A 22,994-nucleotide genomic window follows, 5' to 3' on the forward strand; every position below is an offset into this window, starting at 1 on the left:
TTTCCTGCATTTTTTTACATAAGAATAGGTATCTTGTAAGATTCCAAACCAGCGGCTTGTAATTCTTGGGATTACGAGCTCGTTTTTGCCCATTGTGCAGTGTGTTACTAATATCAGACTACATTAAAAAGTTTAAATTAATTTCATTTAATTCTTTTAAAGTGACTGAAGGGAACGAATGGCGAATATAATAGGCTTTTCTTGTGGCGAAGCTTTTCTCAAAAACTAACAAAGATAAAATTAAAAATGCTTTTATAGATTTTTGGGACACACTTAAGTCAAATTTCAGTATACACTAAATTTACGGCACATATTGGTGCATTTATCAAGACGAGGTAGATAAAGTTTGGCTTGTTGTTTCCGTTCTAATTTATCAGAATTACACAAAATGAAACTAAAACTTTTGCTGGACAGCTGCGTGTGTCATATATTAGCACATTGTTTGTAAGCTATGGCGGAATGTCTTGGAAAACGCTTTGGAAAGTTGAATAATGTATTCAACTGTGGTAATTATGAACGTCTTGGGATAAGACTATGCTATCTTGTCGGTAACCATTGCGTTATAATGCAGGATATGAATTTAGATAATTTTTTTCGCAATTCGTAACACGAATGAACTTAATAAAGAAATCCAACGTTATTAACAGCAATTGATTATTGCCACTATCAGCACTATTTGCATAGCGAGGAATTAATCATTCCGGGGTCAGTGTGTTCGGTCACTCTTCTCTGCAAAATGAAGCCGCTCTCGAGATATAGCGGAATCATAGTTCTTTATGTTGTCTTCATTTACTATCCACCGCCGAACATTTCCAACATCATTATTGCGTTGTATAGAAAATGAGTAAAAACGAATCGAAAATAGAGAAGTACATTAACTCTCATTCTCCCCACCATATAAAGAACAAGACTGAAGTAATCGTTTCGGTGGGTGGTTGCCGATAGGTTGGGTGGTCGCGAGGGAGGTTACTAATGTGAAATAGAATCTTTCTTCACCATTGCACAGCAGATTATTATAAAATGAAACTTCACATTCAGTGCGAAGCGAGAAAAAGCAAAAGAAACCAAGAACGGGTTCATTTCACCGTTCGATGTGTGATGCTTTCCTTTTGCCTTCCAGAGACTATCGGTTAGAACGAGATAGCACTATAATAATGAACTTACACATTGACTTGCGTCTCCATCGTGTTTCACAATGTCTGCATGCGCCCGACCGTGCAATACATTTCGGCTATTGAAGTGTAGGCTAGTGTTGGTGCTTATATGCCCCACCTTTTTATCCTTTTTTAATCGATGGGCGGAGCGTTATGCACATTGCGTTTCCATTCTTGTACGGTGCCAGTTATAACATATACCATCATCGGTGTTGAATTTCAAAGCACTTGTTCTTCGCTATGCACAAGAGACGTCACACACACGAACGTAAACGTCACCAAGCTGGGTGGAAAAGCCATCTTTCCGGAGACTGCGAGATACAGTAAGCATTGAGCAAAGCATAAGCACGCGACTCTTTCGGTGTTTGGTCCTACGGTTTCTGTCGGCATTGAGTAAGCGGTGAGAGAAGAAAGCATAATTGACAACGATTATTGTGTGTTGTCGCGATTAAACGCGTGTTGATACGGAGGCTTTTTGGTCCGGAACAAGTGTATGAGTGAGAGGAAATTCTACAGCAAATATGAGCATAGTTCACTGGGCTATTGAACAGCATGACAAAAGCGCAACAATAGCACCAAAAGTCGAGTCATTTGAAATCAATTGCCGGTGCGTTGTTGAATAGGATACAATTTCTTTCGAATTCATTCGTTTACGTTAGGCCCGGTAAGTCGGACGCGCGTTTTCTATTTGAATTGGGTGAATAAACGGAACGGCGATTTAACTTATCGGAGATTAGTGAAGCATATGGCTGACAGTGTTTGTGATTACAGATTAACAATAGTGTTTAGGTGAATTATAATGTTAATATTCGAATAGATTATATTGTGTATTATTGCCATTATTCAGACGAAATTACATTAGTTAATACGGGAATTAAAACGTGTTTTCAGTGGTTTCCTCTGCAAGTTTTCAATCGAGTTCAAAGTGATCAGTTTTCTGAAAATACTGTCAATCTGGGTAGTCATTATTTGACAGATTTGGGCGGCGAAAGCCCTAAAACGGGAAACCTTGCGGTGCCAGCAGGTTACGGTGGTGGAGCTTCCCAGCAGCAAACGACTGGTTTTCCTCATCCGGATTGTGCACCTAACTCCTTTAACCTGGCGGCGTTTAGATCACCCGGTTTGTTGGGAACGCATGGATTTAATTTTGGGAACAACTTCGGTTTTCGAGATCCATCCGTGTTTGATCCGACCAACGTGCACCAGGGCCCGATCCAACAGCACTTACCTCAGACAAACGGAAATACCTTACTGAATCTTGCTCAGGGGTTCCGGAATAACAATGATACCAGTCCTGTGAATTTGTATCTTGGGAATTCGAGCCCGTCTAGAGATACAAACTTGGATACATACTGCTATCAGAAGAAAGATTACCCCGATAGTCAAGAAAATCTCAGTTATAACGAACAAAATAAAGACGACGAGGTTAACATTCTGAGCCGAGAAAATAGTCCAAACGGAAGGATAAACTACAATTCGGACAGTTCAGATATCCGGGATAAACGACAAGATACTTGCAGTCCTGTTGACAGCTCGCGATCTTATTCTAGTCAAAATAAGGACGACCTTACTGGTTACCACAGTCCGCACAACGACAGCGTTGGGTCCCGCAGTCCGGAAAATCTATCCCATATCGGCCTCAACAATCCTGCCATTGTACCCGTCGGCAGTGGATACACTCCGAACAATCCCAACTGCTCCAACAACAATAATTTAATCAACAATAACCACCTGAAGACCAAATCGCACACGATCTCCGACATGTTGGATCACAAACTGCAGTTGAGTTTTCTGGGACCGCCCCTGGCCGCCCTGCACTCGATGACGGAGATGAAAGCTCAACAGGGTGGCAGTCCGGTTCAGAATACACCGCCACAAACGCAAACCCACCAGGTTGCCGGAGTACCCGGAGGTGGTGGAGCTCCCAATCCGCACGGGATCGATACGATATTATCGCGACCACCGCCGGTAACCAGTGCCCAATTGAATGCCTTAGGAGGTTGGTATTGATTTTTTGTGTGTTTCGTTTGCGATCGTGAAATTTGTTTAAATTAAAAAGTAGAATTGTTCAATGTTGCTAATGTATTAGGGATAATTCGATGGTAGCTTACCTTGAAAATGAGCATTTTAAAAATTATTTATTTAATCATGCATATTTAAAACACGGCTTCTTTATTTAACTACCACTACATGATTCGCTTGTCTAATATTTTTCGTTTCTTATGCTGAGGACTCGGGTTCAAGTCCCAATCCCGCAGTAACCACGAATGACCCTAGCTGTTACAGTGAATGGATACACAACAATTTCAGGGTTAGTGCTTCGACTTTATAGCCTCTACCAGTCGAAATTCGGACATGCGAAAACTGGTTTGTTAGACCAGTAGTGTCATACCTTCAAGCCAACTACGACGAACGATCCGCATTCTTATGACCAGAACTTGTCGTATACAAAAAAGCAAAGTCTTGGGCTTAAACGTCATTCTAAGACTTGACCCTTCTTTATCGACAGACTTCACAGCCGGCTATTAAAGTACAGAAATGGTCAAATCTTCCGACAAAAAAAAGAGTACAGAACAGTTACAGGGCTAGTGCAAAAAACCTACTGACTCTATCTAGCAGCATCGCTTAGCCGAGATTCGAACATACGACGACTGGCTTGTTAGACCAGCATCGTACCGTGAACGTACCATATTCCGTGCAGTTAAGACATTTTTATGATTCTTCCGCTATTCTAAGTATTCTAGATTTAAATTAACAACGTGGATAGCAGCAACGTGTAGTGCTACGGTCTATAATATCTGGTAAAAAATATGGGAATTATAAGCCGACCAACAATTGAGTATATTTTTCGTTTTGTAAACTTATCCACGGTGCCTAATTCTGCGCACTTTTTTGTCCATGTTCCTAATTCTGCGCATGTTTACTCCTAATTCTGCGCACCCAAAAAGTGAAAATGAATACTTCTGCCATGCTGTTTATGTCTTTAAACGCTGAAAGCACACCAAAAAATCCGACATTAACCATTACCATAATTAAATCCATGATCCGGCCTTCTTGTGCTGTCCGGGTGGCAAAGGAATATTGTTATAATTTTGATTGCTTCATTTTAAATATTTTATTCTCGATAACGTAAAGGGCGAATTGATTCGGGTTTTCTGCATACTGAACATTACACTTTAGACTAATACCAAAACTTGTGTTTTCATATAGAAACCACTGCCCCACTCTCTGGCAGCTCCTTGAGGTTGCACTTAAAAAAAATAGAAGACATGGTTTCATGAATTGGCGCTCGTGGTTTCGGACCCCGAGACACAGCACAGGATTCCAATCAATGGAAGTCAAAGATTCTACTTGAATTTTCATGCCTCCAAACCTCAGCCATTTGGGTGAGGTTGCGTATTCTTTCGCGCTTTCTTCGTAGGATACATTACTGCGCAGAATTTGGAACATAAATAAAAAATCTGTGCCTAAATCTGCGCATTATTGCATCGCATTTTTCTAAGGAAAGCAATGCATGCAATCACTCTTTTTGTCTAAAACATGACTAAAACCAATTATTCTTTTTAATTGTGCTGGGTAATTTGATCATTGCAAAGAATTTCGATCATAAATTTGTTAATCTTCTAGCACGACAATCTTAGCGTTGCTGCTAACGACGATGTTTTCTGACATATAAAATACTTTCAGTTTCACGTTAAATTATTTCGCTCTCAAATATTATGACCCATTTGTGAATAATGGCGTAATATTCAACAGACATTTATAAAAAAATAACGCAATGATCATAGTTATGCACAATGTTAAAAAATACTTATATAAAGAAAAATGCGCAGAATTAGGAGCTGCGCAGAATTAGGAGCGGTCACGGTACTTCGAAACCAACTAAGCGGGTAAAGTTGTCATATATAAGTTATCCAAATTACCTTCCAACATCTATTCCAGTCAAGGGGTTTCCAACAGCAATGATTATTACGCATCTTCGAAAAAAGTTACTTTTGATTACTTTACTGATTACCTCTGATTACCAGTAATCAATCTCTTGTGATTACTATAAATTGATCATGATTACCAATGATTACTTTAGATTATCATTGATTACTCTACTGATTACCATTGATTACCTAATTAATTCGTAAATAATTACAAAAGTAATCTCTGATTACTACGCACTTATACGCCTGTCTGGAAACCCCTTGATTCCAGTGGAAACGGGTCATCTTGGAATATTTTAATTCAAATGAAATTGACACTGGACACTAAACTTACATGATTAAGATTTTTAGCCATGATATTTACTGAAGTTTTTGGAGCGTCTTAGTAGAATACGAAACCTAAAAATAAAATTGGATTATTTTAAATTAAATTGGATAAGTTTTCTTATTTTTTATTTTTAGACATGATATTTAGCCCCTGAAAAGTTCTACCCAGCCAATTTTTAAAGGAAGTGTAAATACACCAATACACAAGCACACTCAACTCTTGAAAAGCCAACATCCCAGTAAGAATTTGTTGTGCGACGTCGGACTGACGCAAGCAAGAGTTAAGCTTGTGTCAGACTACGTACGTCCGACAATTCTTACCGGGATTGTAGAAACGATGCGATCAAGATAATGATTTATTGATTTACTATTTGATGGGGCTTTCAACCGTGGGTTGGTTCGCCCCAAAAGCTAATGATTATTTTTTTATGAAAGTACACTAAAAAGAAGCTTAAGTTTTGATTTTTGTTTTCCATGACCAACGCTCTATTAGGTAACATATTTTTTCAAATCAAATATGTATATTTCAAAATTCAAAAACACAGACTTACAGAAAAAAAATTGAAATCCACGAAAATAATGATTTTTTTTCTAATTTTCACGGATTTTTGTTTTTGAAAACTAATAGCTCTTGAGGGCATGGACAAAATATTGCAGTTTTGGTGCTACAATGTTAAGAAATCTGTTCTGAACACATTTTAAATCAGATTAATTTTCAACAAATATCATAAGTGGAATCAACCTGGAGCAGCACTTTCAATGCTAGGCAGTCAAAACGGTTTATCTCTCCAAACATTTCAATGATTCGCAAAATTCTGCAGCTTTCAAAGAAAGATCTAAGCATTCATACTGGTCTTATAACAGGACATTGTCCGAGCCGCTAGCATCTGAAGCTTTTGGGAAAGCTTCAAGATGCTATTTGTCGCTTCTGTGGCATAGAAAAGGAAGACTCGGAACATCTGTTATGCCGATGTCCGGTAATTTTCAATAAAATATTAAGGTTCTTCGAAGAGGGCTGTTAGATACCTCTGATATTTGGAGAACAACTCCCAGCGCAGTAGTGCACTTCATCCGAAGTGCATCTCCGGGCTGGACAAATGCTATTAGTCAAACAATGACGATCACTTCTGATAGTAGTCATTTTTATAACATAGCTATAATAAAACGGGGGATATATCACAATAAATCAAACAAATGGTCGCAGTGATAAAAATACCCAACATGAAAAAATTGAAATTGTGGAAATTTGCATTTCATTTGTATAGGACCCCCCGTCTTAAAAAGGGGAGGGGTTATAATTCTCCATAGAAAAAAATTCTGTCCCTTAAAAGCCCCACATGCCAAATTTGGTTCCATTTGCTTGATTAGTTCTCAAATTATGAGGAAATTTGAATTTCATTTGTATGTGAGCCCCCCCCCCTCCTAAACAGGGGTGCGGTCCCAATTTAAAAAAAAAATCTTGCGTCCTAAAACCCCCACATGCCAAATTTGGTTCCATTTGCTTGATTAGTTCTCGAGATAAGAGGAAATTTGTATTTCATTTGTAAGGAACCCTCCCTCCCTAAAGGGTTGACGGGTCATAATTCCCTCTCTAAAGAGGGGAGGGGTCTTAATTCACCATAGAACAAAATCTTGCCTCCAGAATAACCCACATGCCAAATTTGGTTCCAATTGCTTGATTAGTTCTCTTGTAATGCAGAAATTTGTGTTTTATTTGTATGGGAGCCCCTTCTTAGGAGGGGAGGGGTCTCTAACTATCATAAGAACCTTCCCCGGGCCCAAAAACCGCTACTTGCAAATTTTCACGCCGTTGTAAAAATTTCAATGTAGCTTGCATTTTATTCGGTCTTGAAGACTTTAAATTAATAAACAAACACCCAAAGCGCTATTGTAAAAGTTATGTACAACATTAATTTGGCAACAAATGCAGGCTAATAATCTTACTAGACTTGGCATGCTCATTTTGTTTTGTTTCTGCTCTTTGGACCACACCGTATCAGCTAAACATAATTTGTTAATGGTATATATTAGTCACCTGTGAAGCTAGTTATTATCTACAATATTGCTTAAGTAAACATAGCTTTATTTTCTGACTTTATGGCGCTATAGCGCTGCAGCCGTTGGTAACAAAAAGAGCTTTCTGTTTTACTGCGATTAAGATAGTAGCCTTAAAACAAAGTTAATGCACTGATAGAGCAATGTTTACTTCAACAATATTGTATATAATAACAAATTCTACAAGTGTGCCATACATCACTCTTTTTTAAAAAGCAAAAAATAAACGTTCCTTGCCTGGTTCTTACAGTGAAATCGAAATCTAGCGGTTTTAGCGAGCTTCATCGGGCACTACTACAGGAAATTTCCGAGTTTGAAAAAACTTAATACAAGCTTCTCACATTTATGAAGGGTTTATATACAGTTGGGAGGTCTAAAAAGTCGACTTTTTTTAAATATAAAAATTGGCTTAATAAAACAGTTGGCCAAATTACCAGAAAAGAATTAAAAACTTGCCCAAAATAACAATTATTTTCTCCTTGTGTATTTTCCGCTCCTGAAGTATTAGGTATGTGCTAATCGTAAATGGTTAAATGTGATAAAAGTTACACAAATCAAAAATATTTACTGAAATTCAAACTCGGTGAAAATTTTCACTACTGTGTTACCTGGCTCACTGCGAATATGCGTTGTGTTCGCGGGATCGTGTTGGTTCGAAAGGTTTCGCAAAATATCGCCCTTGTATCGAAAATATCGTTAATTTTGATCACTAAAAATTACGTACTTAAACGTTATATTTCAAGTGCCAGTAGTACGCAATAAATTGTATTGTGAAACTGAATTGTTATTTATGCAACTTTTTACATGTTAAAGGCAATAACAAAAGCACACCTTATAAAAAATCGTTCGTTATCGATATTAACTGCATATGCGTTATAAACGAAAAAACGCATGGTTACGTTTTATTTCAATAACACGTATATTCGCAGTGAGTCAGGTAAAACAGTAGCAATAATAAAGCTTTTCAGATGGGAAATTATAAATTTCAACTATTGGTATCATTTAGTGTTGTTTACTTATGGATGCCATGCAGATCTGTCGAAAATTGCAAATATTTTTATTAAACTATTCGTTTATATTTACTTAATTGAAAACAATTTGTTTTTTCGGGTCAAAATAAACAGTGCGTATTATGACGTTTTATTTTTCAGCGTGATCGGTCGACCAAATTACAATTCTGGCAATAAAAACTATCGAATCCATCAAAAAATGGCAGATAGACCGGGATAAAAGCCGAGTATTGTATGACCGATGCGTGGATATAGGTATGATGGTGACTTTGCAGAGTTATTTTTACTGTCGATCGTTGGTCTCAGGTGTAATAAATGTCTCTCGTGTGTAAAGTGGCTACATGTTAAATTCTGTAATGATGCAATTTCTCGTTGCCGTAGATGTAAGAACAGATTTTTATTTGTTGGTTGCAATTTATTCTCTGTCTCATGTATTTTTTGTAACATTGCTGTTAATTATTCAATTAATATTGAATTAATGAAGGATTTTATGACCTTTATAAATTCGGCATACATTACCTTTTTTGCTGCGCTTTTCCAAATAAAAACTTTGCCGCTATATAACAATACTGAAATGAATGTAACACTCATATAAGCTTTAATGTGTTATAACTATTTTCATAAAAATGTAATTTGCTGAATTTTGTTCAATAAACATCAAAACCACTGTTTTTCCACTGGCACGTAATCAGGCTGAAAAAAACATCAGCAATCGTTTAAGCGTATCCGCTCTTGATAGTGGTTGGAAAACACACAATTCTGATCACGTTTACTTATTCTAGCAACTAAACACAAAAGAACACAAAAATTCCCCTCTGATATGAAAATATAAATCAATTTTCATTCACTAGCAATCTGCAGCATTTTGCTTTTAATTTCAGCATATGGTGCTTTATCTATACTACTACCAAGATGTGATGCAGTTGCGCCTGAAACTCTTCTATCGTGTTGACATAGCTAATATTTGAGTGACAACCACTTGCTTCTGGTGCTAATGTATATGCACGATTCAATGATACACTAGCGACAGCAGCAAGCTATTGTCACTGTACAACTAGTTATCTTCAATGAGCCGGTATCTAGGCAATACCGACACGTTATCCATCGGTCTCTCTTTTGATCTGTTTTTGAAAAGCATCTAATCCCTGTGCAGGCTATTTCGGCCGGTTGGATTTAAAAAAACACAGGCTCCACTATAGGAAATGGGCCCAATTTAGCCGCAGCGACTTCATTATTTCTCGCGACTATAACTCAAATTCAGTAGCGTTTCATTATAAATAAAACACACGCCGATATTCAGTAAATATTATTCTATTAATTGGTATGAAAATCTTGTCTCGAATGAATATAGTTTCAACGTAATTCCTGAATATTATATAGGCTACCGCTTAATGAGCTGAAAATACTCTCCCGTACTATTAGTCATAAGAACGCAATGGGTCCACGCCAGGGATGTCTATAATATGAGACAGTACTGACGTGAGTAAAGAGATGGGTAAAAGTAGAGCCAATTTTGAAAGAATACAATATTTCAATATTAGACGCTCCATTAATGGCACAGCTAAAGTACAATGCATAGTTCCTTTGCGCTAATGTTGCTTAAATTAATCTTGGTGCGCCTACAATTGTGCAACCCGCAAATTTTACTAGCTGAAAAAACGTGGTATTGCAACTATAGAAACAAGCGTCCTCCAGCTGCGCCCAAAGTGCTGTTAGATTTTGGAAAATTGTTATTTTAGAAAATAATGTTTTAATTTGAAATCGCGTAGTTTAAGTACCAAATACTCCCAAGTACTCTTATTGAAAATATATATTATTAATCAATATTAGTGCAACTTTAGGCGTTATCACAACTATTGGAGTAAGTAACCAAGTGCAAGTAAGCAAGTAAAAGTGTGAATATGTTGTCCCTGACTTCCAGTTTTGAATAGAGATTTTCCTCCAAACATTTTTTTTCGTCAAATGTTCGGTTTCGGCTGCTGGAATCAGGGCTGTCCTGCACTCAGTGCACCTATTTTATTTATTTTACTGTAACACCTCAGCGATGCAAAATTCGAAAATGTCATGTATGGCGTCATAGAGTCAATTATTATTCGCAAGATTTCTGAACTAAATATTGCTCTGTCTTGCGTATTTACGGCGCACTCCCAGTTCACTTTGAGTGTTGCGCATAGAGCGCTCTTGGGGGTCAGTCCCGGTGTAGTGGTTAGCATTCACGCCTCTCACTCCGAGGACACGGGTTCAAATCCAAACCCCGCAGAAGTACCGAATGACCCATGCTGTTAAAGTGACTGTAATACAACAAAAAAAGAGCGCTCTTGGTGCACCACCCAGTGTGAACTGGGAGTGCGCCGTTAATACATAAGATAGAGCAATGTATAGATCAGCAATCATATAGATAATAATTGACTCTAAAAATGCCTATACATAGCATTTTCCAATTTGGTTGGTTGAGGTGTTACAGTTAAATAAGCGAAATAGGTGCACTGAGTGTAGGACAGCCCTGGCTGGAACGATAAAACTTTCTATTATAAAGTTTCTACTGGGTGAGTAGTAATAACTGTCAATGCTTTTGGATGTTTAATTAAAATTGATGTTTTGTTTAATTAAAAATGGGTAAATCACAGATATGTTTGTTCTCGTTTAGAGTGTATTCAATTGTCAACATAGCTTGCAAGTTTGTTTTCAAATTTCATTCATTTGAGAATCGTGGTTATCATGGACGCAAAAAGGGAACTTCTCATAAGTCTCTTTTTGAACAATTTTCGAATATGTGATATTTTATAGAAGCAGAAGTCACTCGGAATAAACGAAAGATTCATCATTCGTACCATCAGGTGATACAAGGAAACCGGTTCTTGGAAATTATCCATAAACCTGGCCTTAAACACATTGTATGGACATCAAATAGCCATCAAATGAGTAAGAGAGCGAATTCGACGGAAACCAGATCAGGCTGGACGTAAGATGGCGTAATATTTTGAACGATGATCTTCAACTGATTTAAATATAACGAATGCACGGTTTGACTGAAAAGCAGACGGTTGCAAGAGTCGAAAGATGTCGGCAGCTGCTCAAGCGGTACGGTGATTGTGAAATTATGTTTTCTGACGAAAAAATGTTCCTGGCACAGGGCTAACACAACCTATGAAATGATCGGAAATATGCTACACATCTTTCTGATATTCCTCGGGACAAACTGGTTGTTTAAAGGTTCTAGAATGTTTCCAGGGTAATGGTATGGGGATGTTTCTCCAAAAATTTGAAGGCTCCTTTACTGTTCCTTGAACCAGGTGTTAAAATCAACACTAAATATTACGTCGATAATGTTTTGAAGAACCATTTGTTTCCCATCGTCGAAATACACTACAAGAACGTTCCATTCTACTTCCAACAAGTTATTGCACCGACTCACCAGGCGAAACCTACACAGGCATGGTGTAAGGAAAATTTCTCTGTATTTCATTTCTTTGAAAGAGTGGCCTGCCTCTTCAAAGCCTGCCTGCCTGATTTAAATCCTACATGCTACGCAAACTAGGGAGGTTACTGTGACTGTGGTTACTTTCAAGCAATGTTTGGAGAAGATTTGGGATGAAATGCCTTAGGATGTCGTGCGTGCCAGCTGTAACGCTTTTCTACAACTGTTGCGACTGGTCATTAGAGCAAAAGGAGAAAGATTTGAGTTGGACTAAATTAAAACAAATGTTATGGTATATTATACTTTACACAAAATACACTCAAAATTAAAATTCATTTATTTATTTGTCTTACTTTTGTGACCATTTACTTTACTGACAGTTATTACTATTCACCCTGTAAAAATGAAAAAAAGTTAATAAAGGGTTTATTTCTAATGCCCGTCGTAGTAAGTAAAGCCATTCTAATTTTCATCATTTGTTGGGTGGATTTATTGAATACTCCAAGTTCTTGCGCTGATTTGACTAAAACACACTTGACTTCCGATCCGTGAACTTTGAAATCACTGAAAAGTGATTCTTAAAGCATATTATTGAAAATACGCAACTGACTTGATTTCTTAAATTCGTCGTACCGTTTTAAAATCCGTCCATTAAAATTTTTCATCCTCCGAACTAAAAATCACAACAATGTTTACGAAGCTAACGCGCATGTATTTGTGTAGGACGGTATGACAAATGTTATTCTGCAAAATTCTGCAGGTCAGGCAAGTTTTCCTGGCTGTAGAATAACGACAATGCCTTGCGTGAGATATTTTCATTTATGAATGACGGAAATTAAAACGATTAGTTGACATTTTCTTCTTCGTCGCACGAAAAAAACGTAGGAAATTAGGCTGGTAGGACTTCTTTAATGATAAAAAGCATTTAAATAGATCTCAGCTCACTTTGATTGATCGCGTATGATAGACAACAAACTAAAATATTAGGGAATAACTGGTTTTGCATTGGGTGGCATAGAAATGCTGATATTTTTAATAATTTGTGTTGGACAGGACGGGAATAGGCAATTACGACGAAGCAGCAACATACCCTACGTATAATATCCGTCACTCCACAGACGTAGAAAAAGGCGCGAATTTTTGTAGCAGTCTGTCCTATTTTTACCCTTTTTAAACCATTCGTGCTACTCTTTACTCCTGCGACAAGAAACACCCGGAACGAAAAAAGAAGCCTCGTTAGCTTTTCACTCGGTCGCTGATACACAAATACCAAAATATGTTATATAAAGCTTCCAGAAAATGTGAAAATTTTAATAAATAGTGCACCCAAAATGCATCTTCTGAGACTCGACATTCGGTGATTTGGTGAAAAGAAATTAAACATTTTTGCAATTTTGCATTGTTTAAAAAAACAGAAAATCTAGAATTAATGAATATACGCTTCCGCCTGAAACTACACATTTACGTTTAAAGAAAAAACAAAAACAATGTAAAATGTTTGTAAAACAATGTAAATGGCGAAAAGATATGGAGGTTTTATGCCTATTGGAAAAGGAACCTGAAAGAGGTTCACTCCAATGGGCTTCTTAAACAAAAGAAAAGTAAGAAATAAACAGCATTCTTCATATTTGCACAAAAAAGCAATTATATTTTTATACCATTGTTATTCGTATTAGAACGTCTAATTTAGAAGTAATTTCTAGAAATAATGCGAAAAGGAAAGGTATGAACTGACGTAAAACATCTATTCCAGGTATTTCTAAAATCTTGGGTGATTGAAAACTGATGAGATAATTCTGGGTTGGTTCATGTCGTGCTGTTTGATGTATAAATCCGTGGGCTATCGGTTTTCAATAAAAAGCGTTAAAAATAATTCAAAAAGAACGTAATAATGTAGTTTTCATCGAGCAGAATCATAATAAAGTAGATAATAAATACTCAAAATATAAATAATTAATTTTTTGACAATGAAATTTGATACAATTCTGCAATCGAATTAAATCGAATTTTCTAACGTTATGCTAAAGCTAAGTTTGGGACTCCTCATTCGTTTACTCATTATTCCCCTGCGTTATCATGTCACTTTTTTACAGGTGGAATGCCTCGATTCTCGGCAGCCGTCGCTGCCGCCGCCAACATGGCTCAATATCTATCCCAAAGTCACGGAGCACCGCTGAAGGCACACTCGGGTCCGCTGGTGGATCGAACGCATCTCTATTGGCCCGGGCTGCAGGGACTTGTTACGAACCCAATCGCTTGGCGGGAACGGCTTGGTTCAAGTAAGTACACAAAATATAGTATACCCAAACCGGATAATGTTGTTGTGAGTATAAATGTTTCTGTATCAGAGGATTGGATTTTATTAGGGAAAAGTAGGATACTAATCAGATGAAATTGATTCGTTTGCAATAGTAGTGTAGCGCGCAGCCTTGTTTGAATATATTTTCATAGGATTGATTTTTATATAGAACTGTGATTACAACTTGCAACGTGTTCGGTTTTATTGGAGCTGCTATTTATTTGGATAGTTTCAAATTAATGTTAGGTTTGTTGCAAATGTTCACCATGCCACGGTTTGTCTAGTTGATAAACAAATGCCCTGTGTTAATTTGTAAATTCAATATTTTTATAGCGATTGATTATTGCAGATAGTTGTCCGTGGGTTAAAGGTCATTATCGATTTTCTAAACACCGAAACAAAGCATTCTAAACATCAAATGTACACTACAAGTAACAAAAACTCACTCCTAACAAATTCCAGTCCAGTATGTTTCACTCATTTTATATTAGATCATTGTGATTAACTCTCAAGTTTTTCCGCATGAATGAATGTTATTTATGAATGGTAATAAAATGATGAGCATTTTAGTATTTGTCATCAAAGCTAACTGGAAGTGAAATCAGCGGAAATCAAAATTCTATTCGCGTCGACAAGATTAAAATCGATGGCGAAACTATCTCGGTGCGGAAGCTATTATCGCTGTCATTAGTCGAATTGTATCAGATTTTAAATCCTGCGACAGGCTTCAGCACTTGGATTTTACATCAAGCAGTTTAATTGAAAAACGAAATCGTACGGCCGCAAGTCGTTAGTCAGCTTGGGAAATCAATAAAGCAGAGATTTAACAGCTGTCTGTCGGTCAATTATCTCTGTCGACAATATGACGAGAAGGTCCGTCCGGTTGGGCGATGATGCGAGAACCTTGCTGGATGGTGACACTGACGGAAGTTTTAGCAGCAATGAGCCCGGTCTGGTCAACATGTTTCGAATAATTGATGATCAGGAAAGGAGAAAGAAAAACTTGCCAAAGAGCCAATTCGACGAGGAAGAAAACTCTCCCACTCCAGTTTGTGGTGATAGTGTTGGCAACCTAATGCGGTACACATATTGCTGGACCTGGAGGGCATTCCATAATTTCCACATCATTTGGAGATGCTTTGCATGCAGTTTCGATCCACTAAAGCTTGCACTTAATATATGAACAGCCAGAGCAGGGCTTCTGTTGATACCGGTTGGCCAGTGGACGAAGCTAAAATAGGTTAACAGGCGTAGATTTTCGAACATTATCATCAACGGATTGAAACCTACAGACATGCAGTCCGATGTGTGCAGTGCAGCATCGGGAATCATCATTATCCATCTATTGACATGCAATGGACGACTTATAATAGAGAGACAAAAGTCTCTTAATGTTTCGATCAGATATGCCCTCGTGTCCTAGCAGGATACTTTCTACAAGCTGTGCATACTACAGCCGTACGAGGCAATAGCAACTGCAACGCATGTCCTGTTAGTACCAACCTGCACTATGTTCATCAGCACATGAAAGCATGCATTTGGGTCGCACTGGATTGGATTGCACATTTGCTTCTTGGCTCGGGCCGATAGACCAATACACAGCATTTTATCAGGTACCGCGTGTTCAGCAATTACGGCAAAATCCAGATCCAAAAACTAGTTGGCACTGGTCACTACGGGATGCCCATCGGGTTAGTGCTAATGCATTTCTGAAAGCCGGTGGGCTTGATGGTATATGATCGAACAAGGCTAGCGTCTGGTGCGTCCGAATAAAAGGACGATTTATACACCATCCCGATAAGTGTTCTCACACTTGATGCGAGGCTTTTAGGTTGAAGCTGTTTTAATGAAGCAATGGTAATGGTTTGCTATCAATTGATATCTTCGAACATGTCGATTCCGGACACGGACTGTAGCACCCAACTTGCTTTGCTGTTACATGTTAACAAATCAGTTTATGTAAAAGCATTTAATGGTAAAAAATAATAATGTAGGTACCCGTAATTTAAAATATATCAAGCTATATCAATAGTACCTATGTGTTAATAAATGCCTCAAGTAGCTCAGAAAAAGTACTCTTAATTCTAGTTATTCTTGAAAATTAGTAGTCCAACGGAGCTGCTTTGAGGAACCCTAACATAAGCTGCGAAATGCGTCGACTGAAAATTTCCAATTTCGGCGGTCGTCTGTAGGTTATGCTTTTGCCAACATTGAGCCAAAAAATTTTGCATGCTGCAATTCTACAATTCATCAGACTGACCTAGCAACTACAATGGTACAACAATGTTGTAACTCCATACATTTACATAAAAGAATGTTATAAAAATATGAGCTCGCATCTTTACCCATCGTGGCCACGTTGAAACATTCACGATGTAGCAATAAAATCATAACAAATCCAAAACACAAAGCAAACATAATCAACTGATTGGCTTGTCAAACGCCCCCCACTCCGCGCTCAACATCAACATAAAGATTGTAATCTTCTTATCAGAGGCAAACAGTTATTGAATCATAATTGCCACCTCGCACCATGCTACGTCGGTATCAATCCACAGTGAAATGTGTCGTGCGTGTCTGCTGGAATAATTATTATACCCCCTCCATATCGTGCCGGTTTGAATTGCCGCAAAGTATTATATTACATTTAATTAGAGAACGGCGCGGAATCGCTAAACAAACAAATGTGCGACGGCATTGAACTCGTACAAACGAGTGCCATATTGCGAATACACGGGTACGGCACGGTTTCGTACGTGCATGTGTGCTTACGGTTTGGAATATCACACTACACCGGGCTGGCAAGCTTACCTACTGCTCTAGAAGGTAGGTTCTATTACATCTAATTATCACAACTCGAGTGATTTTTCGTTGTGTTGCTCGACTCGAAATGAGCACTGGCCTGCCCTTAGATGTGGGTGGCGGGTTGTTTGTTTTGATTGGAGTGGGTACGAGCACCGCCACAGATGGTTACGTGAGCAGCGTGAGAAATGAAGACTTTTCGGCAGTGATTCGCGAATTTAGGATCGCTTACATTCGCACGTAATCCGGATCCAATCTGTGGCGGTTAATTCCTGGATTTTAGCATAACCTTCTGTTAACCTATAGTGTGTATACGATAACCACTGCAAGGATGGATGGAGGCTGTTTTGTGTCATATGGTGTGCAATATTAATTTTTATGTGGTGTTGATAATACTCCTTTACCTAATTGCTATACAATCGTAGAAGCAAAAAATTGACCAAAAAGTGAACAATGAAATATTGCAGTATTATAATCATGGCACGATGTGGTATTCATAAATTTCAAGCTTGTGCCCAAGTTGCAAAAAAAAACCCGATTTAATCCACCTAGTGGTGAAAGGAACCTTTGTTATACGGTCTTACTTGCTATTTGAGATAGAAACCGACACGTCTTCGGAGTATAATCCATCTATTGGTTAACGTTGCGTAGTGCGTTGGTTTACATAAAATTTTTGAAAATTGAATACGTTTACAAAATTTGAACAAAATATGACCACTTATAAATTTTGATAGATCCTTTTGTCATGAAATTGCTGAATAAGGATAAGTAAGTTGTTAATAATTTGAGTAAGTGCAAGTAAAAGTAGGTTGTAAGAGCAAATATTATTCTTTAACATATGCATTGCGTAGTAAAGGTCTAGCTTATAGATTTTTGAACTATGCATAATTTCCTGTAATGCCTATTTGATTCACACCAATAAAGTTTTCTAGAATAAATTTCTTCAATTTTTATTAACCTTCGGTTACTCACGCTGCTGTATTTTGTATAATACGTGTAGGTTTTTGAACGCCATATTGTTATAAAGTTACAAATCGTTGTGTAACTAACGTATATTCTTCAATAAACTTGTTATGAGCAAAATGTCATAATTATTCAATGCATTAATACTTTAAATTGTTGGGAAAATTGATCAGCATAAACTGACATCACAGAAATGAAGCAATCAGCATAGGAGATGTACCGGAATTGGCCTGGAATTTTCTCTCGTTTCTTCATATGGAAAAATGGTGTCTGTATGCATCAAAACAATCAGGAATAATGTAAAATGTTTAAAATGTATCCGTCTGTTGGTAGTCGAGTAATTCGGGGTCAAAATTAGGGTATTTTTTATAATCAAAGTTCTACAGTTCCTTAACAAGCAAACATAAAGGTATACTATATTCAGCAAAGTTGTGTATTTTTACTATTTGTGCAACTTTGTAATACATGAAAAAGTCATACAACAATTACGAAAAGAGCCAAAATAAAAAACTGATTTCACTAATTCATATATAATAAATAATATTTTTCTAGCTTCGCTGAAGAGATAGGGGGTTACTGCCTTCAGCAAAATTTCTTGTAATAATATACTCTAAAACTTTGCAGAATACATCAATGTGTTATATTGAAACTGAAGAAAAATAATTTTTTTATTCCACTTTTAGGGGGATTAATCAAAATTTAAATTGCACCAGACGATAGAACTTTCAATTTCAAGAAATTCTTCCAAAGATTCCATAAACCTAAAACCAAGTTTTCCCAGTCAAAACTCTAGTGCGCATATTTTTTTGGCTTTAGGCCATTGTGCGCGCGAATAACCCGTTAATACGGGTAAAGTTGGCGCGAGTGTTGGAGGGTTAATATCTTTTGATCGGCAAAACCAATTCTACTGAAATTTTGCAGATATATTTGCAGCATTAAAATCTCTAATCTGATGTCAAAATAATTCAAACTAGATAAATCATCTTAGATGAAATGGTTATAAATTATTATAAATTTTAATGTGTTGTATTCAATTGCTCGTAACTTTCAAATTGAACGTCCAATCAAAAAACAAATCAATAGTGATCTATTAGGCTATGTTACCTTTCAAATGAGACTAATAGCGCCTAAGTCGGCCATCTCTAAGAAACAGGCGATAATTATTACCTTGTCAAAACAGGTTTTTTTAGGATAACTTTTAAACTACTTGTTTGTTTTCAATAAAATTTACCCGAAAAATTTATCGTTAACAAGAGCTTTCATTCGATACCAAGATCGTTGAAATCGGTCACTTGGTTCCGGAGAAAATCGTGTCACGTAATTTTCACGTTTTTACTTATAACTTTTAAACGAAATGTCGGACCTCGAACTAATTCAATAGTGATATACTAGGCAATAATACCTTTCAAACAAAAGTAGTAGCGAACAAATCGGTTCAGCCATCTCCGAGAAACAGGCGATAGAAAAGTTGCGCCCCGCACATACATACACACATACACACACACACACACACACAGACATTGCTCAGTTCGTCGAACCCTGTCGATTGGTATATGTGGCTCGGATCAATTTCGTGTTTTTCGACCAATTCCTAAACCTTTGTTATAGTATAACAAAGGTAAAAACAGTAGAAGTAACCAGAAAAAAGTGTGGCTTTATAACACTTCAATATCTTGGAAGCCCCAGTGAGAAAATGCTGGACAATTTGACTTCTATAATCACGGCCACTATCCCAGAATTTCTTCACATCTTTTTCGAGAAGTCATTTTCCTCCTGGATCACTACGACCAAAACTTCTTGCAAAAGGCTTGTGTCTTCTGCTCTGCTTTTTAGTTATTGTCCCATGTATTGGCAACAGGATTTAAAAAAGATGAAACTTTAACTTTGTTAGTTTGTTATTATGACTGATTCGCATTTCACCTTCTACTAGCAGGCTTCATAAGGAGAATTAAACGAAAAATTACAGATGTTGTAAAAACATTTACAAAGTTGTCAACAGGATTTTGTTTTGCCGGTGCATTACTTTCATATATTTGAGAATTGGCCATTTTTGATATCGAGGACAAAGCTTATCACTCAAAGAGCAATTCCAGCTCAAAACTCGATTCGACTCGACTATTTGAATCGTTTGTTTGAGAAACCCCACAAACGCCATTTTTACGAAAATTGACTTTTTAACAAGGCTCGAATCTTTGAGGATATCTACACCTTCCCTCAAAATTCCAGATAAAGTTAGTTCCACAAACCCCTTTTAATTGGGGTTGAAAATATCCGTTTGTTTGAGAAACCCCTAATATCCATGTTTCCGATAATCACCTAGAGCGCGCTGCGATAAGTACAAAATTATCATTCAGTATTTACGTGCAATGTTGAAAGCAATATTCGCAACACAATTCAACAGTATAAAAATGTTTTCGGAATCGAAAAATTACGACTTGGACACAGTCAAAAAGAAGAAATATAGTGTTCGGCGGACTACAGAATACAAGACGAAAGTCATTAAAAGTAAAAGAACGGCGTATAAAATCGAAAACAAAACGATGTTTTAGCTGAAAAAGTGAGAGCTGATTGCAAATGTAGATAAGCTTGGATTAGTTGGTCGACAAGATAAACGTAAATAAACCATTCTTGTAATCTAGATACAGTAAAAACTGTAGCAATCTCGTTCCGGAAATCGACAGACTAAACTATCCATACGTTTCTCACATAAGCAGTAACCCACCATTTACTATACAATGTTAATAATAATAGCACAATATAGGGTACTTGATCCAATAGTTGTGGTAGTACCAATAGTTGCGCTACTATTAATTATTATTGCATATTTTCGTCACCGTAGCATTTTAGATAAAATAATTACATTCATTATATAAAACAGGTTTTTAGAAGTATTGGTAGTTAGACTACACCATAGTAGCGCAACTAATGGATCATCTACCCTATAAATAAAAGGTTTAATCTTCTATTTATCTTTTTTGTTAACTCGTTGCTTTTCCTAATGTGAGTAATCCGTCGAGCACTCTCGAGTAACTGTAAAATCTGTAGTTTATCCGTTCGAAATATTTAAGGTGTTGTTCACGTATCTCCATTTCTTTTTGGTATAACGTAATTTGAGAACATACCCTTAGTATGGTTGTTATCCAAGATTTAAAATGTTTATTTTCTGGTTATACTTACTTTACTTTAGTGGGAACGGTCCGTTACCGATCCTGCGCCGAACGAATTATGGTCCTCCAGTACCGTCGGTCCTGGGCTGCCGTTCTCCAATCCCCTCGAACACCAGCTGAACGTGCATCGCCTTCGACAGCACACACTCACCGGGTGCGGGGTCTGCCTCGGAGTCTACGGCCTCTTCCTGGTTCTCTGCTGAAAATAGCTTTGGCTACTCTTTCGTCGGACATTCTGGCCACGTGTCCAGCCCACCGCAGCCTGCCACATTGCACTACCTTCACTATATCACTATACTATATTTGTATACTTGGTACAGCTTGTGATTCATGCGGCTGCGCCACATTCCATTTTCCATTTTGCCACCAAGATCGCAGAATTTTACGTTCAAAAACCCCAAGCACTCGCCGATTAGCTTCCTTTAGCGTCCATGATTCGTGCCCGTAGAGGGCCACCGAGAGGATTAGTGTTCTGTAGAGCGCCAGTTTTGTGCGAATTTGCAAACTACGGGACTTCAGCTGGCTACGTAATCCGTAGAAAGCCCGATTCGCAGCTGCAACTCGTCGTTTCACTTCGCGGCTGACATCGTTGTTATATGTCACAAGTGTACCAAGGTAGGGTAGATGATCCATTAGTTGCGCCACTAAGCACAATATAACTTCATTTTGCTTGTTTATTGAGCTATATGCTTCAATTAATGCTTGTGGGATATAAATTTATCAAATACAAGGTATTTGTCACAAGGCAAGACAATTGCTTTCGTTGTACGAGAAGCTTTATAAAGAAAAAATGAATTTTCCGATTCAATTATATTGTACCAACAGTTGCGCTAATGTTTCCTTAATTAAGTTTGATGTTCCTGTAATTGTGTTATTCCATATACATTGCTAGGTTGCTAAGTGAAAAAACATCGTAGCAAAACTATAGATGAGCGCCTATAGTTGTGCGCTCCAACTGCGCGTTAGATTTTGGAAAATTGGCATTTTAGCAAATAATGCTTTAATTTTAAATGGTGTAGTCTAACTACCAATACTTCTAAAAGCCTGTTTTATATAATGAATGTAATGGTTTTATCTAAAATGCTACGGTGACGAAAATATGCATTAATAATGAATAGTGGCGCAACTATTGGTACTACCACAACTATTGGATCAACTACCCTATATAAATTCCTCCACTACTTCATAACGTTCCCCATCTAACTCCACCTCGGCACCAACACTACTTGGGCTCCCACGATCCCTACCAGCAACCATGTACTTCGTTTTGGCGGTGTTAATGGTAAGTCCCAATCTCGCTGCTTCCCTTTTAAAGGGCCTGAAGGCCTCTTCCACTGCTCTACGGTTAATTCCGATGATATTGACGTCATCCGCAAAACCAAGAAGCATGTGAGATTTCGTGATGATAGTTCCATTCCTTTCCACGTTTGCCCTTCGTAATGCACCTTCCAAGGGAATGTTGAATAGCAGGTCTGAGAGTGCATCCCCTTGCTTCAGTCCATCCAACGTCACGAAAGCAGCTGAGGTCTCACTCGCTATCATAACGCATGATTTGGATCCGTCCAGCGTCGCACGAATCAGCGTAAATAGTTTCGTCGGAAAACCATGTTCTAGCATTATCTTCCACAGCTTATTTTGTTTAACTGAATTGTACGCCGCTTTCAAGTCCACAAACAGATGGTGTGTCTGCAAGTTGTACTACCGGAACTTGTCTAGCAACTGACGCAGGGTTAACATCTGATTTTCTGGTTATAATATCTTTAATTACCTCTAGCAAAGTATCAAGGTATTCTATTCGATGTGAATTCGTGTTACTCTGGTCCATTTATGCAATTCAAAAACCGCCGTTTTTCCATTTACCTTTTAT

At 37.6% G+C, this 22,994-nt stretch overlaps 1 protein-coding gene across 1 annotated transcript in view; it reads left to right on the forward strand.

Moving 5' to 3' along the window:
* The first annotated feature begins 451 nt into the window (after positions 1-451).
* The window catches only part of LOC128739877 (homeobox protein 10), a 122,435-nt gene continuing 99,892 nt past the window's right edge, over positions 452-22,994 (forward strand). Inside the window, exons 1-3 of the mRNA XM_053835379.1 lie at positions 452-506; positions 2,131-3,153; positions 13,990-14,175. Of these exons, the coding sequence (XP_053691354.1) occupies positions 452-506; positions 2,131-3,153; positions 13,990-14,175 (1,264 nt within the window). The remainder of the gene's footprint in view (positions 507-2,130; positions 3,154-13,989; positions 14,176-22,994) is intronic.

This window comes from Sabethes cyaneus, chromosome 3 (genome assembly GCF_943734655.1).
Source record: "Sabethes cyaneus chromosome 3, idSabCyanKW18_F2, whole genome shotgun sequence".
NCBI classification, from domain to species: domain Eukaryota; kingdom Metazoa; phylum Arthropoda; class Insecta; order Diptera; family Culicidae; genus Sabethes; species Sabethes cyaneus.